The sequence below is a fragment of the Ictidomys tridecemlineatus genome, chromosome 11 (assembly GCF_052094955.1).
Source record: "Ictidomys tridecemlineatus isolate mIctTri1 chromosome 11, mIctTri1.hap1, whole genome shotgun sequence".
Lineage (NCBI taxonomy): Eukaryota > Metazoa > Chordata > Mammalia > Rodentia > Sciuridae > Ictidomys > Ictidomys tridecemlineatus.
The window spans coordinates 81,515,110-81,535,439 of NC_135487.1; the positions used below are offsets into that span (position 1 = coordinate 81,515,110).

The window sequence follows — 20,330 nt, forward strand, 5'->3', positions numbered from 1 at the left end:
TTTTCCCAACATATTTCTACTAAATGTTGGAAGAAATACATTTGTGTATAAGTTCAAATATAATGGCAAAACCTGACTACAAAGCCTACATTTGCAGCAGGAGTTACAATCAGAGTTGCCATAGCAGCCAGCCACCTACCCACTCCCCCCCACATGCGCACACACACACACACACACACACACACACACACACACACACACACACGGTAGGGAAGAGAGAAAAACAGAAGAGAACAGAATCTATTGTTCAAGACAGAGGAACCCATGAATGTAATGACAGGCAGGGATCCTAACTTTCAATCTGAACCACACCTAAAGACAGAAGGTTTCCGAGTGCTGGAGTGTTTATTCAATGATTATTCTTTAAACTCATCTGATTTGCACCTTCATCTTTAAACTTTGCTGATGCTGGGATTGTACAGGAGGAGGAGGGAACTTAGTTAATCATGCACACATTAGGACTAGCTTGATTTAATGTTTCCTATCTGGAGCATTCAGAATCATTGTCACAAGAAAATTTGTGGTTATATATTCATCTATAAAATAAGTGTAATAAAAATACATGTTTCAAGAAAGTTTTATGTGGATTCAATAAGTTAGCATAAATAATTATTAAGTAACAGTGACAAATAATAAAATTTAAAAGTTAATAATATGTAAGAATTAGTAAAGTATGAAAGTAAGAGTGAAGCAATTAATGCTGGACACATAGTAAATGCTCAATAAATGTCTGCTATAATAATTATAGTTAACCATTACAATGAATACCTCCAAGTCTTTCTTACAGACTTTCTTACAGACTAGAACAGTATGTTTTATAATGCATAAGTTGTTAAAACAAATGCTTGCAGGTGGGCAGCAGAAATGAGCAAGATAAAATATTAAGATTCTTCCAGTACATAGGAGGATAATGTCTTCTCCCACAATCACATATTTTAAATACTATTTTGATGAACTAAAAAGACCAAGTATTTTGTTCTTGTTACATTTTAACCACCAATGGTGAATGCTGGTTTACACAGTAACATCTAATTTCTACTAACGCTGAAATATTCACGCAACAATAATTGGAGTCAAAGAGCATTCTGGAATTGTCTTCTATTATTGGCTTGATCACATATTTATAAGCAGAGATATATTTGCAATTCATGCACAAACACAAATATAAACATGGGATTTAAATGTGATGGCAATGAGGGAAAAGCATTTTGTGACTTCTGATTTGCTTCTTTTTAAACCTTCATTTTAAGGCAGGGTGTTTTATATTCTAGCAGGGGTAGAACATGAAGTTAAGTAACTTTGTGAATAGTAAAGAATGTACATGGGTTAGCATATTTCACATTGAACCAGAGTCACCTTATACCATGAGAAGAAGGCTGAGCTTAGAGGTGAGAGAAATCAAGAGCAATAACAGCAATTAGATCCAGAGAGTGAAGTGAGAAGGCAAAAGAGGAATTGTGAGAGACAAACTTTACAAGTTAGTAAGCACTAGAAGAAGTGGATCTCCACAACTCTATCCCCCCCACCACCTCTAAAAATCCAGGAAGTGAAGGACAGAATTAACTTGGCTTAAAAACCTTAAAATGTTAAAATACATCCTCTATGGCCTCTAACATTATCTTGCCATTGTAAATGTTATGTTCCATGATTTATCCCCCCCTTTAAAATGTCTTTCTGCTTTGCAACATTTGTTTATTTGTTTCCATCTCTACAAGAAATGTTACAGGCACTGCTAGAGATTCTCTCTGTTTTAGTGGTAGCCGACTTGATTGCATTAGAAACATCTCCATCATCAAACAGCTCTTGGAGGTTAAAAATAATCCTAAATTTTTCCAAATCATTAGAAATAATCAAATTTGGTTTCAAATTGTGCCTGAGTCTTAACAAACCTCTTGTTAATAAGCTGAAAGCAGAAGGAAGTAGATAATGGCACCATTGGGAAGAACACCAGAAGGCACTTCAATTCTCTTAACTTCTTTTTGGAGTTCATGGAAAATCCTCTGGAGAACTCCTTGGTGTCCAACAGCAAGATGCATGGAACATCCTGCTGCTAGAGGCACAGGCAGATGACAAGAATATTGGGGGTCAAGATGCTCCTGCTTCCTTATCTTGCCTATCGATAACACACTCAGCTGTGACCACTTATTTTTGCTTCAAGTTCCTAAGATGGCTGCACTTGGGCTTGGCTCTTACCACAAAAATGATGCAAATTCTCAAAAATAAAGGAGAAACATAATTTCTAAAAATATTTTTGTTAGTGCTATAAGGAAATACTAAAACACAGATTGTGATACTATGATGAAGTAATTACCAACAACAAAAGAGCTTTCTTAAAAAAAAAGAGCATCCCTTCTTCACCCAACCAAGGAATTTGAGAGCTTGAGTAGGCAGTGAAGAGCCTAGACAGTTCTCTTAATTGCACTGTTACAAGTTCATGGCAAGTGCTACAGAGCAAATTTGTTTCCATTAAGTCCTATTTAACACAAAGACAAATATATGCACAAATTGAAATGCTACTGGCTATATTTTTTAATACAACCAATTACCCACACACAGCCTCATGAGAGTCAACCGACTTTTAATTTTATCCACCGTGTAAACAGCAATTATTAGAAATGAATCGAATGGCCAATAGAAAGCTACTAATGTCTTTAAGTGACTTTTGTTATGGCAAGGAAAAGAATTTGTGCATTGGAAGGATGAACAGAAATACACACTAAAACAGGTTTTTAATCCTTACTTACTGTCAGATACATGGCTGCATAGACACTGAGAGCTGCTTCTTTGGATGGGAATGTTTTCCTTGCTCTCATGATGAGATCTGGGTTGCCAGTGCAAGCTTCTTCCCCACTGATGAACTGTGTGTACTGCTGGCATCCAAGTGCTGTGTAGTTGGGCTTACACAGGGCAAGAAAATGTGGAGCCAGATTTCCTGTAACCACTTGTCCAGCATTTACAAAGATATCTGTAGCAAATAATCCAAAGGTATAAATTCCTGAGGAAGAAAACAAACAATTTTAGCTCTTTTTTTTTTTTTTGCTGTTGTTATTGTACCTCAATTTACATTAAACCAAAATGAAATATCTTAGAAACAGTAAAATTCTCCATATATACATACACCGGGTTCTATTTATTTCACTCCTCCCTAGTTTTTTCCTTGGCTTTCTGGACTGGTGGGAAGTATTAAATTATTTAACATATTGAGCTGTCTACCACTGGCTACATTTTGATGCCTCACAGGTTTATAAGATACAAAAGAAGAAAATATATTCTAAGACTGTTTGAGTAATGCTAGTTTTAAATGGAGCCACGTATATCTTGAGAGGGTATAGTCTATCATGTTTTACTAATGTTACCAATCTTTATATTTTCCCTGCTTTTGAAAACATTTTTTTATCTCACTAACATAAAGCAAAGCAGTTGTCTTCCTTGATTATGTCTCTTCAGCCCATTCAGACTGATATTAACTCTGCTGGAGGTGCCAATTAGCAGTAAAATCCAAAGCCATCAGTTTTCATTTAAATATCATGGAAAATCTTAAATAAAGCAGAATGCTTTCAGATGAAGCTTTGCATTGCCTTCAGAAACACTTTAAAAGGTACAGAACAGCTTATCTTCTATGGATTGGCTTTCTACTTATCAAATGTGGGGCTATTTAGTAAATAATAAAAAAATCAATATAATGATTTGTCAATTATCTTTACAGTATTAAAATTTATTTACTCTGGTCACCTGGAGGTATAAAATTAAGTGCATAGATTTTTTTTCCCCCTTCTGTTATAAGAACTTGCCAATTTACTTGAATACCAAAAACATTTTCTAAATTCAATGTCATTTGTCATTATTGTCAAAACTTATTTTTCTACTTAGGCAAGATAAATTCTTTGCCAATGATTTCAATTAAACGTAGATGAAACTTTCAAGGTGTGATGCTGATGTAATTCATTCTTTCATAATTTTGGAAATAAAATCCATGAGAACGTCTTAAAACTTGACAAAATTCTTCCTAAAACAGTTAGCTCATTACAAAGTCATCTGATTTTATTATAAAATTTAGATGCTTTTCTTCTTAGTCACATATTTCTGGATTGTTTATTTCCAAAACCTTTTAATCATTACTAACTGTCATGTGGGAAATCATGAAAGTTGTGCAGGATCAAATAATTTTCCAGTATTTGGTACATGGCTGGGTCCTTTTAATTTTTACATTATGTAAGATTTATGCATAAAAATTTATGCACAAAAATCTGCACATAGCAAATCTCGTATGTGTATCCAAATGTCAATGACACAAAGACATTAGTTTTCCTTTTATCCTGAACTTCTGAAAGGAAACAATAAGAATACCTTTCTTTATATTTCATCAGCATTCCATGAATCTCAAAAAGGAAAGGCTATGAAAAGCAGAATTTTGAGAGGCAGAGAAATAAGAGAACTGAGCTCCATAAGATACTAATGTACACAATCTCTCCTTCCAAAACCTCAGGGCCAAGCACAGGAGTCTAAATTACAAGCTCTCTTCATCCGTTCTCCTTTGAAATCTAGGCTAAGGTGTACTCATTTTATTTGACTAAATCATTCTTTTTATCTAGTTTAACAAGTCTTCCTGTTTAAAATAGAAATATTTGATAAGCATATAGAAAAGTCTCTTGATACTTGTGAAGTTTCCAAATGTCCTTCAGAAATATCAGTGTATCACGCCCAAGGCCAATGTTGTAGTTGACTACACAGATAATTATTAAAGTAGGATCCCATGAGGGATTTGACCTCAAGGATAAAGTCACTACACAAACTGAGGTCCTTTTATGCAGTGATGCTTGGTTACAAACTTTCACTTCATTAAAATAAACCGGAAACATAGGTATCATGATTAGGGAACAAGAAACAAATGAAGCTCTCCTATGTTTTACAGAGACTCTAAAGCATACTTTGTGCTACAAATTCTTGAGAAACATGTATTTAAATGCACAAATGTGATTTGGTTAAGTAGGCACATTATAATTTTCTTAACAGTATTTAGGAAAGCATCAATTTCATCAAATACTTTCATTTTTCATATATTATTGCTTATTTATTTTATTACTAAGTGTTTCTTGTACAGAGACATGAGTTAAGAACACAGTATTAATGCATGTGAAAATACCTTTTTAGTTTTCATAAAAAAGTTATTCTTCACCAGGATAAATGAGGACTGTAGAGATACATAGTATGATGGTTATTAAAAGAACAGCTTTGGATATGAAGACCTTTTGTCTTCAGAGACATCTATTGCCATGATGGCATTTGGTTCATCTCTAATGAGTTTATATATAGATTAGGTCATCTAATCTTAGGTCTCCAAAGTTTTCATCTCAATCCCCTCCGCGAGAGGTTAATAAATACTTAAGTGTTATACTATCCTCAGCGTACCTCTTAATACTGTTCAGAATTTATCGTAAAATATATAGCATATCTATATATTCTCAATTTTATATGATTAATCCAGAAAATAATAATTTATATTAAATTTTATGGTGTCAGTTAAAGAACTGATCTTGGCCAAGTTTTTATTGAATTGAAATAATGTTCAGTAATTCTTCAGTGAATGTTCATATTTATTAGAGCTAGCATTTGAGACGGAAAGTTAAACATCAATGAGTCTTGTCCTCCAATAAGATCACCAATATAAAATATAATATAGTTATATATATAAATGGTTCAGAATTTGAGCCTGAAATACTTCTTGTGAAATGCAGTATTTCTTGAAATTGCCAGGTTGCCAGTCTTTACATTTATGATGTTGAACAATCTACCTCCATATCATTTCTCCACAGTCACTTTCTGATATTTTATAAACACTATAAATCATTTAATTATATAACTGATAGTTTCTTTAAAAATATCCAATATCCAAGTGTTGTTCTTTTCTTCCTTCATGTGCAAATGATACCCAGAATAGGGGTCTTGGAACATTAGAGAGAACATAGAATGTGATGTTCATTTATAAAACCAAATTGAAATATTTCACAAGAAAGAAAACCTAATATTTTTATACAGTTAAGACATGGGTCTTTTTTAAAATTAACTTATACATCAACAGTGTTTTGGCAAGAATGAAAACAATGCAGTGAACACATACCAAGAAATCGGACAGTTCGGCGCACCAGTGGGTTTATATAGCAACAGTCTCCAGTTAAAATTGTTTTCTCCTGGTTTTCAAAATCCCTTGTGGCTAGTTGTAGGCAAAACACAGCAGTTTCTCCAACTATTATCTTGCAAAGAAATAAAAGATTAAAGGATATTAGAATGAAACCAGTATAAGTGTGTTTTTTTAAAAATGCAAAAAGCCACTCACTCCTTTTGTAACAATCTTGATGTAAAACTGAGACACATTTGTGTTTATATCTTCCATTATAACTTTGTCACTATATATAAAAATCACATTTCTCTCAATTCAAGGGAGTATTAAAATGATAAATTATGAAAAAATAGACGATAACGATTTTGTTTTCTAAAAGCCTTCATTAAAAATGAAATATAAAAAGGATCTTTAAAGTACTCAGTTATTTTTGGTGTGTGACTGAGTTTTATGATTTATAAGTGACTGTGCCTTGTTTAAATATAAGTCTTCTGTAGAATTCAAATAGATTCTTTTTGCAAAAACTTAAAAATCCGGTATAAACATACTAATTAGAAATCACAGTAATACTTTTATAATTAAAAAAAACAATTCACATGTTTTGCCTTAAGATTGTTCTCATCTGATACATTATTAAGAATTGTAATGATTACTATATTCTTTTTCATTAGTACATTATAACTATATACACTAGTAGGGTTCATTTAGATATAATCATATAAGCACAAAATATAATTTATTCCAACTTGGTCCCTAGAAATTCCTTTTTCCCTCTTCATTTCCTCCCCCTATTCCCTTTATTCTACTGGTTATCCTTCTACCTATTTATAGTTTTTTTTTAATTAGGAAATTATGAATATACATAAAGATGAAATTCACTGTGGTAGATTCATATATGTACATAGGATAGTTTGGTCAATTTAATTCCATCTTTCCTCCATTTTCCTATTCTTTCTTCCTACTTCTTAATCCCCTTCCTCTATTTTATTGATCTCTATTCTATTTTCATAGGAACCTACCACTTTTTTCCCTCTCATTTTTTTCTAGCTTCTGCATCTGAAAGAAAATATATGACCCTTGACTTTCTGAATCTGGCTTATTTCACTTAGCATGTTGCTCTCCAGTTCTATCCATTTACCAGTAAATGCCATTATTTTTTATTCTTCTTTATGACTGAGTAAAACTCCATTGTGTATATATATCACATTTTCTTTATCAATTCATCTGCCGACAAGCTCTGTAACTTGGCTATTATGAATTGTGTTACTATAAACATTGATATGGCTGTATTGCTATAGTATGATGATTTTAGTTCTTCTGGATAAATATTGAGGAGTAACATATTATTATTTATATTTTAGTATAAATGTTTTATTTTAATCTTCATAAAAACCAGATGAGACAGGGAATAATATAACAAGTGAAGAAATCAAGACTTAGAACTCAAGTGAAATGTTCAAGAGCCAATAAGGAGAGCTGACTGGGTTCTGGTATAGGTTCTCTGCTCTATTTTCTGACTTAAAGGACCGGCTATCTTCCACTTTGTTCTGTACCATTTGCAGTGGTTTTTGTACATGGCTTTTAAAATCACCAGTAAGATAATTAGAATATGTGTTATCATCTCATTTTACAGATGAGGATGTAGAAATTTAAAGGAGTACTTCCCTTCAGGCCAGTCAATCCAGGAGAAATCTCTCACTCATCCTCACAACTATTACTCTATATTATAATACCATGAACAACAGCATAAGAAATAAGATGAAGAGAAAAGGAAAGTGAAGTCAATAATATGGCTGCAATTTTGTCATTGTTAAGTTTGTTTTTGGTAAGTTTTGTAATAAGATTAATTAACATGCTGTATAGGGAGTCCTTGACGCTCCCCAGGTGCTATGGTTCCATGAGTTCCCCAGAATTCATGCAGAAATTTAATTCCCAAAGTCAGGTTTGTTAGAGGTATTTGGAAGTGGGCCCTTTGGGAGATAACTAGGATTTAATAAGATCATGAACTTGAGGACTCTGTGATTGCAGCTTTATATGAAGGGGAAGAGAGATCCAAGCTACACTTGCTCTGTCTTGTTATGTAATGCTCTCCACCATGTTAGGATGCAGCATGAAGATCCTCACCAAATGCTGAGCAAATGTTAGCACCATGCTCTTGGACTTCTCAGCCTCTGAAACTATGAGCTAAATAAACTTCCATTTATGTTACCCATTCTCAGGTATTTTGCTATAGCAGTAGAAAACAGACTAAGACATCAGGGAAAAGTTTCTGAGTCTACATAAAAAAGTAATATCTTTGATTACAAGATATTCAAAATAGTAAGTGACAATGGGGGGTGAAAGTAGGTTGATTAGGTGCTCAACCTACTTTTACCCCAATGTGAACAAAAAATTATGTGGCACCTACCAATTTTCATTTTTATTTCTATCTCCTTTTCCTCTTTTCTTATACTGTTATTAATATATATTTTTTCTTACTATACTTTTCTTACATATACTCTATATGCATTTTTCTCTTTCTTAATTTTTGACCCTTTTTATTGGCATATTATACACATTTGTGGAATTCATTGATACATATTCATACTTGCACACAATATGATGATATAATTTGGTCAGATTTGTTCCCCAGTACCCATATCTCTTCTTCCAAGAAGGCCAGAGTTCAAGGTTAAACCAGAAGAGATTGAGCTGAACTATATTTTAAAAGTCTGCTGTTGCCTTTCTGGTGAGACTGAATTGAAATAGGAAAGATTCAAACTTCCAAATTCCTACTGACTTTTTTTTTTTTTTTTAGTACCAGGGATTGAACTCAGGGGCACTCAGCCACTGAGCCACATCCTCAGCCTTATTTTGTATTTTATTTAGAGAAAGGGTCTCACTGAAATGCTTAGTGTTTTGCTTTTGCTGAGGCTGGCTTTAAACTCAAGATCCTCCTGCCTCAATCTCCCAAATAGCTGGGATTACAGGCATGCATCACGGTGCCTGGTTCCTCCTAACTTTAAATTTTGACTATGGTGAAGCAAATCAGTGTGATGAAATGATCTGGTCAAAAGAGGCAGGTGTACTATTTTTCATGGGTACATCAGCTGTCACAAGGGCCTTAGGAAAAAACTACTAAATAGACAAGCTACATATTTGACACCTTCTTATTTCCCTTTCTGAATAAGTCATTCATGTCCTATCTCCTCTCTTTTGCCCCTCAAAATAAATAACCACCATGATCCTTTCTGGGTTTTCAATTTCCGCTCCTTCCTGATCTGTTTTGCCATAGAAAGTTCCAAATTCTAACAATATACTATGAATTCCACTTCATGACTTACCATTCCCTAACCAACTGCAGCCCTCCTTCTCTTCTCCACAGCAGCTGTCATGGATGTCCACTCCAGGCTGGCCTCACCTCATAGCACCCTGAACACCAACTCAAACTGATAATACAGTGTGTGTATGTGTGTGTGTGTGTGTGTGTGTGTGTGTGTGTGTATTCATAAATATATATGAATAATATCTAAAATTCTTATTGAATGCTTAAATAAATCCAATAGATTTATTTAAGCATTCAATAAGAATTTTAAAAATCAATAGATCTCATGTTCAATAGATCACAATGACCTTGTGCCTGACTTCTAATAAACAACTTCTTCCTTGTTCCTGTGACAAAGGCTTTACCTCATCCTTAGTTCCCATAACCAGATCTTGTTATGTGTAGTCTCTGACTTGATAACTTTTTTCATTATAAGATTGCTTTCATATTGAGAACTTCCTTGTGTGGGCAACTCTTTCCAAAACAACTATTCCCAGTGAGTCAGTCAGGGATTCTCATAAAGAGCAGTACCCCTTAAGATTAAAAGGATAACAACTGTCAGGCAGAAATGAGACACCTGTCATCCTCAGGAAAGGGCAAATGCATTTCTGGGCTCCTTATCTGTTAAAGCATGGTATGTGCGTTTCTGTGGGTCCCACCTTGCTAGCTATTGAGAGGATTATGTGCCTTTCCCTACCCCCTTGCTCACTAACTCTCCAACAATCTCTGGGCTTCAGAAGCCAGGCATAGCATGAAAATCAGGATACCCTGCCAGGACTCTCCAAAGACCAATAAAGGAAAAAAAAAACTATTGAGGAGTCACTCAAATAGCAAATTCCCAAAGTCCTTAGCTTGTTACTCACATATGTGTTTCCTTCCACCCCCTACCGATGTGTTCTCTAAACAGCTACAGCAACTCATCCTTATCACAGGGCAAAGATGTTTATATAGCATGCAAATTCATATGAAATACAAGAGATATAACATTTGACCAGGATGAAGGATGACAGGCTAACTACCCCTCCCAAGAGGTTGAAGTGAAATGTATCTAAAGCCAACAAAGGTTCCTACATTCTAGACCTCCCCTACCACCCATTAACATGAATAAAACTAGTTCTCTCCTTTGTCTTGGAGCCAGCGTGATGTGATGACTTTTCTCCCTTCTGTTCTGGTGAGAAGTTCCAATAGTCTTGCTTCCCTCATAATTGTACTATTTTTTTTTTCATCTGATCTTCTGATGGAGGTACAGGAGCACATTGTGACTATAACACCAGTATCTTTCCTAATGCTGATCTTTTGCTTGGTGCATCTCAGCACATTTTGTGTTTTTGAACTTTGTGTTTGTGTACTGAGCATGTTTGCCACATCAGTACCTTAGTCAATGGTATTTGGCTGCTACTATAAGATACCCACTCAAAAATAAATAAATTAATTAATTAAAAGATATTCATATTAGATTAAGAAAAATAGAGAATTGAATTCTAGCCTTGGGTTATCTCAGAACCCAAGGGAAGGGGTTTGGAGATTAGATCCACCAATGGAAAGTCCTCTCCTGTTAGAGTCTGTAAACAAGTCAGGATGGCGCCTGACATTTTGCCAGAGGGAGTGGTTTGTGAAGTAACACCAGCAAGCCATTAAGTGTGGAGATTCCTTATTGGTTGACTGCTGTATCTATTTTATGTTAATTAAGATAAGCTGTGTGTCATGTATATATACCACTCCTGTCCTACAATAAACGGCTCCCACTCCTGCTATATCAATCTACACAAGTTCCTCGTCACCCCACTCCCCCCCCCCCGCCCGGTTATTTTGCTGCAGCTGGACTGCGGCACTCTGCAGTCTAGGCAATGGCTCTCTCTCAGTCTCAGTCTCACTGTTGCCCTGGAGTCACACTGTCTCACATATCAGCTCCTAGAGGGCCTGACTTATTCTTATCTTTCTGCAAGCCAGTTCTCCTGATTCCTAACCTATGCAATGGCTCTAACAGCCTTGAGTCTTATATTGAAAATTTCAGCTTAGTTTAAGGAAATGGTTCAACTGACTTCTCTACTCAACCCCAATGCCAAATTCACAAGAGGCTCAGCTTCAGGTAGAGCTCTTTTCTGGTTCAATGACCCAAGATAAAGAAAGTATGTCATGGTTTATACAATCTAGCTTCCTGGAGAGAGAGGCTAGTTCTCAGAAAGAAGAAATTCACTGTGACCTGATGGCTTTCATATCCATTGTATGTCTCTGGACATCCCTATGCCAGTTCCTGGCCTGCACCAGCCCTTTCCATTATGTTCTCTGGAGACTGTGATCTGTCCATCTACTTGGACTTCATCTTAGCAAACATACATGTTTGGATCCTAGTGTCTTCTTGGACCCAGTGGGTCTGTCTAATTCATATGCTCTAGATCTTATTTCCTTTAGAACTTATTGAGACATCCATGGAACTCCTCATCAAAATAAAACTCTCTCTTACATCATCTCCCTACCCATCTTCCTGAATGAAAACTTCCATTGTTAATATTTCTTAGATATTTAAGTGTTGAAAATAAAATAATTATTATGAAATTTAAGTGTTGAAAATAAAATAATTATTATGATGAATGCATTTAAGTAAAGGCCTTCTGAGTTAGGACACAGTGCAAGGCAATGATATTCAAGGAAGACATAAACAAAATACTTAAATAGGGTACAGGGATACATGTGCTGACTGGTTTGGGTGATATTTGCCAGTAGAACACTTAGGAAGAATTGTCATGAGGGACTGAGGGCATCTGTGGTGGCTTGTGACTCTAGACATACTACTATATCTCTGCTGAGGACACTCTTCCTAAAGACTAGTCCTAACCAATGACAGCATAATGGAGCACTCAGGCATGCCTATTTCTCTGTGACATGGGATACCTCTGCCAGGTAATTTTGGTTGTTAGATTCCCCATGAGTTTGGACAAATCTTTCTTGGAACTGTGCCTCACAATCTGGGGTACCTTCCACGTAATTCTCCTTCCCTCCCATTCTCTAATCTAGGTGAGACCTCCATCATCATCTGGGTTAGAGACTTTCTCTGTTTTCTCTAGATTACCCTCCAAACTTTGTCTTTTACAGTTGCTTTTCTAATAGATCTTTTGCATACTTGATCTTATTTTTTACCTCCTTCTAAGAAAACATAAATTAAGACAACATTTAAGAAAGACATTGTGTGATCCTGGCTACACTTAAAGGAAGAGTGGTGGTTAGATAAGTGAGCCAAGGATTTGGAAACAAACCCCACCAGAAGAGCATCAGGAAGTCCCCAGAGGCTGCCTTTTCCTGGTAGCTCTCTGTTCAAGCTCCTAGAAGCTCAAATACATTATCTTGGCCTTGGAGGTATTTAGATAGCACTTGGTAAATGTTAACCATGATCATAATCAATGTTATTGGTAACAAGAATACTATTAGCAACAATGAGTGCTATTAACACCAATAGCATCAGTACTCAGTCTGACATATATACATAATAATTTGTAATTAATGATATCACTATTAATAATAATTAATGTTCTTGTCTACTTTTTCTTCCTAACCTCTTAGCACAGCAGTAGGAGGCACCGGGGACTCTTTGGTGTTTATTTTTCTCCTATTTCTGTCCTTCCTTGTGACTGATATAAAAATCAAGTCACATTGAATCTAATGCATACACTTCTCTCTCCTGAATTTGAATTAGAGGCTCTGGTCAGTGAATTACAAACCTAAATTCTATGTTCCCCAGTATTTTGTATTGTGATTCTTCTTCCAGAATCATTGCCTGGTAGACTTCATTCCTCTCAAGGCTTTCCAACCCTTGCTATTCTTGGGAATTCTTAATATTCACCTCTCCTCTAAACTCCAGATACAGGAATTCATGAACCAACTAAATGGCAATATCTCAACAAATTCAAATCTACCTATTAAACATCCTCATAGTCCTCACACCCAAACAAATCTATGGGTCCCACCCCAAACCTCCTGTTCTTTCATGTCACCTCCTCAATGAGTCCACTCATCCTCCACTTGGATACTCAAGCACCTCTCTCATAAACTTATCTGTCATTATATATCATGATGACCCTTCTTCCCTCATTGGCCTCTACCAATCACTTTTACTTTACTTACATTTAACTGACAAAAATGTATATTTTCAAGTGGCTTCTGGAGGCTGAGGCAAGAGGTTTGCAAGTTCAAAGCCAGTCTCAGTAATTTAGTGAGGTCCTAAGCAACTTATGGAGACTCTATTTCAAAATAAAATATAAAAAAGGATGGGGATGTGTCTCAGTGGTTAACTGCTCCTGGGTTTAATCCCAAGTACCAAAAAATGTATATTTTATAGTGTGCAATGTGCAATATGATTTTTAAAAGATGTATACATTGTGGAATGACTAAATCAAGCTAATTAACATGGGTATTGCCTCACATATTTATTCTATTTTATTTTTTTGTGGCAAGAACACTTGAAATTACTTTCTTAGCAATTTTTAAGTAAACAGTACATTGTTATTAACTATAGTCACCTCATTGTGCAAGAGATCTTTCAAAGTTATTCCTCTGGTCCAACTGAATTTCAATTAATTCTTAAATTATGATGAACTTATTCCTTAATTCTATTTCATGTTTGTTCATTTCCACCTCTATCACTATTTTTGTTTTAAAACCTAGTGCCTCATTACTTTTATCCTGCATTGCAGTATCCTTGGAATTCACCTCTCTTGTTCAGTCTGTCTACTGACAGATTGATTTATTCAAAATAAAATTTGTGCAATCCAAATGTCCTATGTATAATTTCAAGTCCTTATAGCCTATGGATTAGCAGGACTTGTCCTAACAGATCATTTACAGCTGAGCTTAGACCCTGCATTTCAGCTCTTGCTTTCTTACACAGCCCACAGACATGCTCAGCATTTACATACACCCAGGCTTTTATACTTGGCCCATGGCTCAATATAGCTTGGTAAGCAGAACATTGCTGAGTGTGCAAGACGTGATTTAAATATTGCCTGCTCTATTGCAAGCTTATGTCTATCTCTGGTGCAATTCATCTGTCCCTTCTCCGTGTACCAACAGCACATAGTACATTTATTATGGTGATTTCCATATGGTTTTATAAGTATCAGTAACATCTGTCTCCTCCACTCAGCTGGAAGTTTCTCTAAGGCAGGGGCGGTATAATGTTTATACTTGGAATTTTAAAGCTCAGTGATTGACAATAAATGTGAATGCTATTATCAGTGAGTGAAATCCAGTTTAATCTACTCATTTTAGATATAAGAAAACCTATTCAAAGGTAAATAGGGAAGTTATATATGCCTGAGTCACACAGTGCATAGTCAGAATCCAAATCCAAGTTCAGAGCTATTTTGAACACAACCTCAACCTAGGAACTTGCAAACTTTTCCTCCAGCCTTTCCAGGTCAAGAGAGGTCAACTCCCTGGCTCCCCACACCTTGAAGTTACACCATAATCCTACCAGTTTTACAGTTTTAAAGGGAAGGTTTTGGGTACACAACATCTTATAAGCACCTTTAAAATTCTTTAGATGTCCAGGTATAAGACAACTGAGTACAGAAAGATGACTTTCCTGATCATGTTACACATGCCAGTCTTCTTACAAAGGCCAAAAGAGCATCACATCACCCATCCCAACTCCACTGTTATTTCCTGAGGTCTTCTCTATCTTCTCTGCAGACCCTGGCCTTTTATGTGGAACTGAGGACCTGGTTTTGAGTCATTTTCTATCTTATAAAGAAGGGGTTCTTAATTCTGGAGTCACTGGCTGCCATTCTGATTATGTGCCCAAAGCAGCCCTTGGGTACAGAATGCCATAGTTTTGTTCTCTCTGTAAGTGAAAAAGTCAGAAACACAACAGTCCAAAGGCACGGAAATCAGCAATGAAAATGCTAACAGCATTGTCAGCTTTCTTTGATAAAATTTCCTTTCTTCCACGAACTAGCAAATAAAAGCTATTTCCAGAGAGAGTTCAAGTGATGAACCATGTTGGCTGAGATGAACTCAGGGCCATGGCCCTTCACCTGCTGCCACAAGCACCAGCTGCCTTCAAGAGTAAGAAAGGAGCAGAACCTCAGGAGGGACATGTGTGGCCTTTGTGGGGAGTATCAACCAGTCTCCCAAGGGTCAGCCTTTTGTGGGGGCAGTCCACCCTCACCTCAATGAGAGTTCTTCATGCACTGGAATGTGAAAGAAAAGGGAGGAAGAAATTTCTACCGGTAGACAGAGCATGGGCTAGCACACTCTGTACATAGCTGTCAAGTCCCCACTTCATTCACCTTGCATCTGCCTTCCAGCCATGCTCCCATCTGGGCTGTAGCCTCAACTATGCTCCCTCTTCCTTTGAAAGAGAGGCAAAATCCCTCCCTGTTCCAAGCTCTGCATGAAACTCTGGAATAATTCTGTAGACGGTTAGTGACTGCTCATGTTCCTTGATTACCTGATGCAGAATGTGGAGAAATGCCCACTATCAGCTCAGGAGCTAATAATGCAGGACCAGCACTGACTTACCCATCCAGCCAGGACTGGGTCTGAGCAAAGGTATTGATCCTTGAGTCAGAATCTTCTCCTTGGAAGGAGGAAGAGCAGGAAGAAAAGACTAACATTAAACAGAGTCATGAGATGGGAGGGAAAGGAAGAGTAAAGGGAAATTGCATGGTTATGAAGGGAGACCCTCATTGCTATACAAAATTACATATAAGAGGTTGTGAGGGGAATGGGAAAATAAACAAGGAGAGAAATGAATTACAGTAGATGGGGTAGAGAGAGAAGATGGGAGGGGAGGGGAGGGGGGATAGTAGGGGATAGGAAAGGTAGCAGAATACAACAATTACTAATTGGGCATTATGTAAAATTGTGGATGTGTAACCGACGTGATTCTGCAATCTGCATTTGGGGTAAAATTGGGAGTTCATAACCCACTGCAGTCTAATGTATGAAATATGATATGTCAAGAGCTTTGTAATGTTGTGAACAACCAATAAAAAAATAAAAAATTAAAAAAAAAAGATAAGAAAAAAAAAGAATCTTCTCCTTGGGGATGAGGTGACTCTATGTCCTTGGAGGCAAGACTTCTGCTCCTGAACCCAGGCTAGAAGCAGATGTTATTCTCCACATTCACAGAGCTCTGCAAACTTGAGCATCATGCTCCCTGTTAAACCCCACCCCCTTGCTGGGTCACTATATTAGATTTTATATAACTCAGTGTTGAACACTATGGAGCCCTTCTAACCCTGCCTTGCCAATTACCTTGGACCTACTGCCCCTCTAATGACATGTCTACAATTCTGTCCTGTCTTTGAGGACAATTTTTCCATTCAGCCTTGTTTCTTATCCATGATCTCATTTGGCAGTGAATAAAAAGCCCAAACATGCTAATGAATAGTAACCCACAAAACTGCAGGTATGAATTATAAATCCCCAGATATAAGTGTATAAGTGTCACCAATATGAGCACAAAATGTTGCTCTCATACCTCAAACCTGGACATTCAACTTTTGCTATCTATACTGCTTAATGACAAAATACCAAAGCAAGATGTTTTAAAAACATGGAATATTTGTAGATCAAAATGCTAAATACCAAAAGTCTTTAAGATTTCATTAGTAAGACCCCAATTATAAATTCCTCTCTGAGGGTGACTCTAACATATCCAAGCATTATTGGTTTGAAATTAGTACAAGAAAGTCATTTCACATGTAATGAATCAGTAGAACTCATCTCATCAGTGTGTAAGTATTTAGCATTGTATTTCATCACAGATTGCAGGTGTGAGTAAAACGATATCTGAGAAACAATGATAATATGTAAAAATATAGTTGTGGATGATAACTTAGAATTCTAAATGTTTATATTTAGGTTCCTATGCAACATATTTTGTATTCTTGACAACTTGGCAAAGGCATATGTAAAGAACTCATTTCCCATTGTCAAGTTCAAGTTAGCCAAGGAAAGTTCTAAGCTACACTGAGGTAAAAAGTTGCACTGGGTATTATCTCATTAACTTTGTGTCCTGATGCAGAAAAGCCAAAGCTTCTTACATTTCATCATTATAGCTGAGTGCTAATTTCTCTGAGCATGGTTTCTGAGTGGAATTGAGGTTAGGATAGATGAGAAGTAATTGAACTGAAGAAGTGACATAGCTGGTTATACAATAGTTGTACAGTCTTTTCCAGCAGTTAAATATCTGTGGTTGTATCTTCCTATAACTACCTGCCTTTCATAACTGGACCACCAAAAACATATTCTTTCTTTGTTTTTAATTAATTCATTCAAATTTAGTCGACCAAAAGTATGTATTCATTATATACTACACGTTCAGAAAAGTGTATACATCATAGAATGACTAAATTGAGCTAACTATAACATGTTTAGTCTCACATACTTTTTTGAAAGATACTTGATTTCAAACTAAAGTCTTCATGGGAAGTGGCTTCCTCGTCTCAACAACATTCCTTGAACATTTGAATCTGGATGAATTTGCCCCAAATGATAAATGATATGTGTCAATTCCAGATCAAAAAGTTAAAAAAAAAAAAACTGGGAGTGTTTTCTCCATTTTCTCTTCCCCAGATGCTGGCCAGAAGCAGAGATCTCTAGGCTCCAGCAATTGTTGCTGCCACAAGTTGGAAACAGCTGAGGTCCCTCAGTCATAAGACCTGCACTGGACTCCTGGATAAGTAAAAGATAACTCTTATTATGATGTCAGTGAAATGTGAAGTTTTTATTACGGCAGCTAGAACTTGCTAATTTTCCTACTTTTTTTTTTAAGATGGAGTAAGTCTCAGTTTTATAGTTTTTAGCAGAAAAAAATAACTGGCTAGAGTTAAAAAAAAATACTGGCTTTTACTGTATTTATTCTAGACTCCCTACTGCTTATCAAGTGGTATTGGTTTTTAATTAGTCATAATGATATGAAAGGTCCTTTTCATTAAAATTTGCCAGAAAAGGGGATAAAGAAAAGTAAATTAGATCTGAGTGTATGTGTCCATGATAGAAATCCTGAAGGAGATACTCTAAGGGCTAAGGCTGGCGGGGGGCAGAGGGGGGGGGTTGGGAAATATGCAACATACAATAAAAATAAAATTACTGGAATTTGCTAGGTTTTATGCAATATTCTAGCTGCTTTTCAAGTATTTACTTACTTAATCTTCAAACTTATGAGGTAAACAGTGTCATTAAAATTCAAATACATAAGAAGAAAATAAAGCACAATCAATAAGTTACTAGCTGTTGTCCTGGGGAGAGGACAGTTTAAGTGGAGTTGTGAATCAAAAAGCCAGTTTAGATAGAACAAGATGAGGTCAAGAATTGAATTTATTCCTTTTGAGTTAGGTTGGCAGTCTTAAAGATCAACATCCCTAAAATGGAGCTACTAGGGGATAAGAAAAATAGGAAACTGTCATTCCAACCACTGGATCGAATAAGCCTATTAACTCTTTTCTTAACTGGGAAACCAGTGGAACAATATTTGTCTATTTCCAGAGCTCCACAGGCAGTGGTTCTCAAATGTGGTCTCTGCAGCAGCAGCAGCAGTTCCTGGGACTTGTGTCTCTTAGGACCCACCTCAGTCCTACTGACTCACCAACTCTGGGGGTGGGGTCTAGCCATTTGGGTTCTCAGAGCAGCAGGATATTTCAAAGAGTCTACAACTCTTGATTACACACATTTTTAATTTGTCAGGGAGATATTCAAAGGAATTTTAGATATTTATTTGAACAAATAAAGTATTATGTACTTGTGCTAGCTATGCTACAAAGACAGGTTAAATGGATTCTAAAGTATAAAGAAATTGAATATTCAATTTCCAGATATTTTAAGTGAGACTTAAAGAGAAGAAGATTCCTAACCAGCAAGACTCAGTCAATGCTCAGCACCAGACCAGTTCACTCATGTCCCTGGCCTCAGAGTTTACTGCAGAGTTAATTTTGTCTAAAATGGAGAAGGCACAAAGAAACAACTTATTTGCCAGTGTAGAAAAATGTGCAGATAATGCTGGAAAATAAATAAAGGATGACATCAGGGGTAAGTGATGTCTGAGAACTGGGTATGTAAGGGACCAATCCTGCAAAAAATGGAACTTAATGTTCCTTTCTGGAACATTTCTTGCAGAAATGCATCCAGTATTCTTCAACCCCATGTAAGTAGAGTTGTCAGCAGTAACCCTCCAGAGCCTGAGGACATGAGCACAGAATACTGGCTTCCTAGAATGTTTGCCCACACTGGAAAGGCTTACTTTCTCCCATCTAGTACTGTTAAGAACTTGAGAAGCAGCATGCCTGAGGACTGGCCTTATCTCACTAGAGGAAGGACCAAGGGTAAGTCATAAAATCTCTCTTCACCTCACTGTTCACACCTGTAAGATGGAGAAACGATGCCATCATGGGGCTGCTGTGGGGATTACATAAGTTAATTGTCAAAATTATTAGACCAAGAGATGGCACAGAGCAAGCAAGCCCCATGTAAATTTTGGCCATCATTAGATGATGACCTTGAAGATTCTCTCCAACTTGTATCTGTAATGAGATACAAGTTTTATCAGTATGCTAACTCTAGTAATGGAGTCAGGGCACCTGGGATACCAGGAATAGGTAATCTTAGAGCACTTTGATACTTTTGGATATTGTTAAAGTTCAGACACTAATATTTTGGTGCATGTGTGGGTGAAGTGGCAGTAAGAGGATACAGAAAAAAGAGGTGTGTTCTGTTAACAAGAAGGCATACATTTACACACAATGCACAATCCTTTCTTAAAATGACAATAACTTATGTAAAGCTTTAAAAATACTTTCCTAGCTAAAATAAATGTTGCTGATTAAACTTCACATGATTTTTATGCTTTGCTCAACCATTCTTACACATGTAGTGAGCACAAGCAATAAGAAAAATGAATTATGAGAACAC

General features: G+C 36.3%; 1 protein-coding gene across 4 annotated transcripts in view; it reads right to left on the reverse strand.

Moving 5' to 3' along the window:
* The window catches only part of Plppr5 (phospholipid phosphatase related 5), a 110,145-nt gene that overhangs the window by 60,689 nt on the left and 29,126 nt on the right, over positions 1–20,330 (reverse strand). For 3 of the 4 annotated variants that reach the window (XR_005735322.2, XM_005327690.4, XM_040289027.2), the window contains exons 2-3: positions 6,119–6,251; positions 2,745–2,995 (exon numbers count right to left, since the gene is read on the reverse strand). Coding sequence is in view for 3 of the 4 variants with exons in the window: in XM_005327690.4 (XP_005327747.1) it covers positions 2,745–2,995; positions 6,119–6,251 (384 nt within the window). In the remaining variant the exon portion in view is untranslated. The remainder of the gene's footprint in view (positions 1–2,744; positions 2,996–6,118; positions 6,252–20,330) is intronic. The other variant, XM_078026804.1, reaches the window with a different exon arrangement.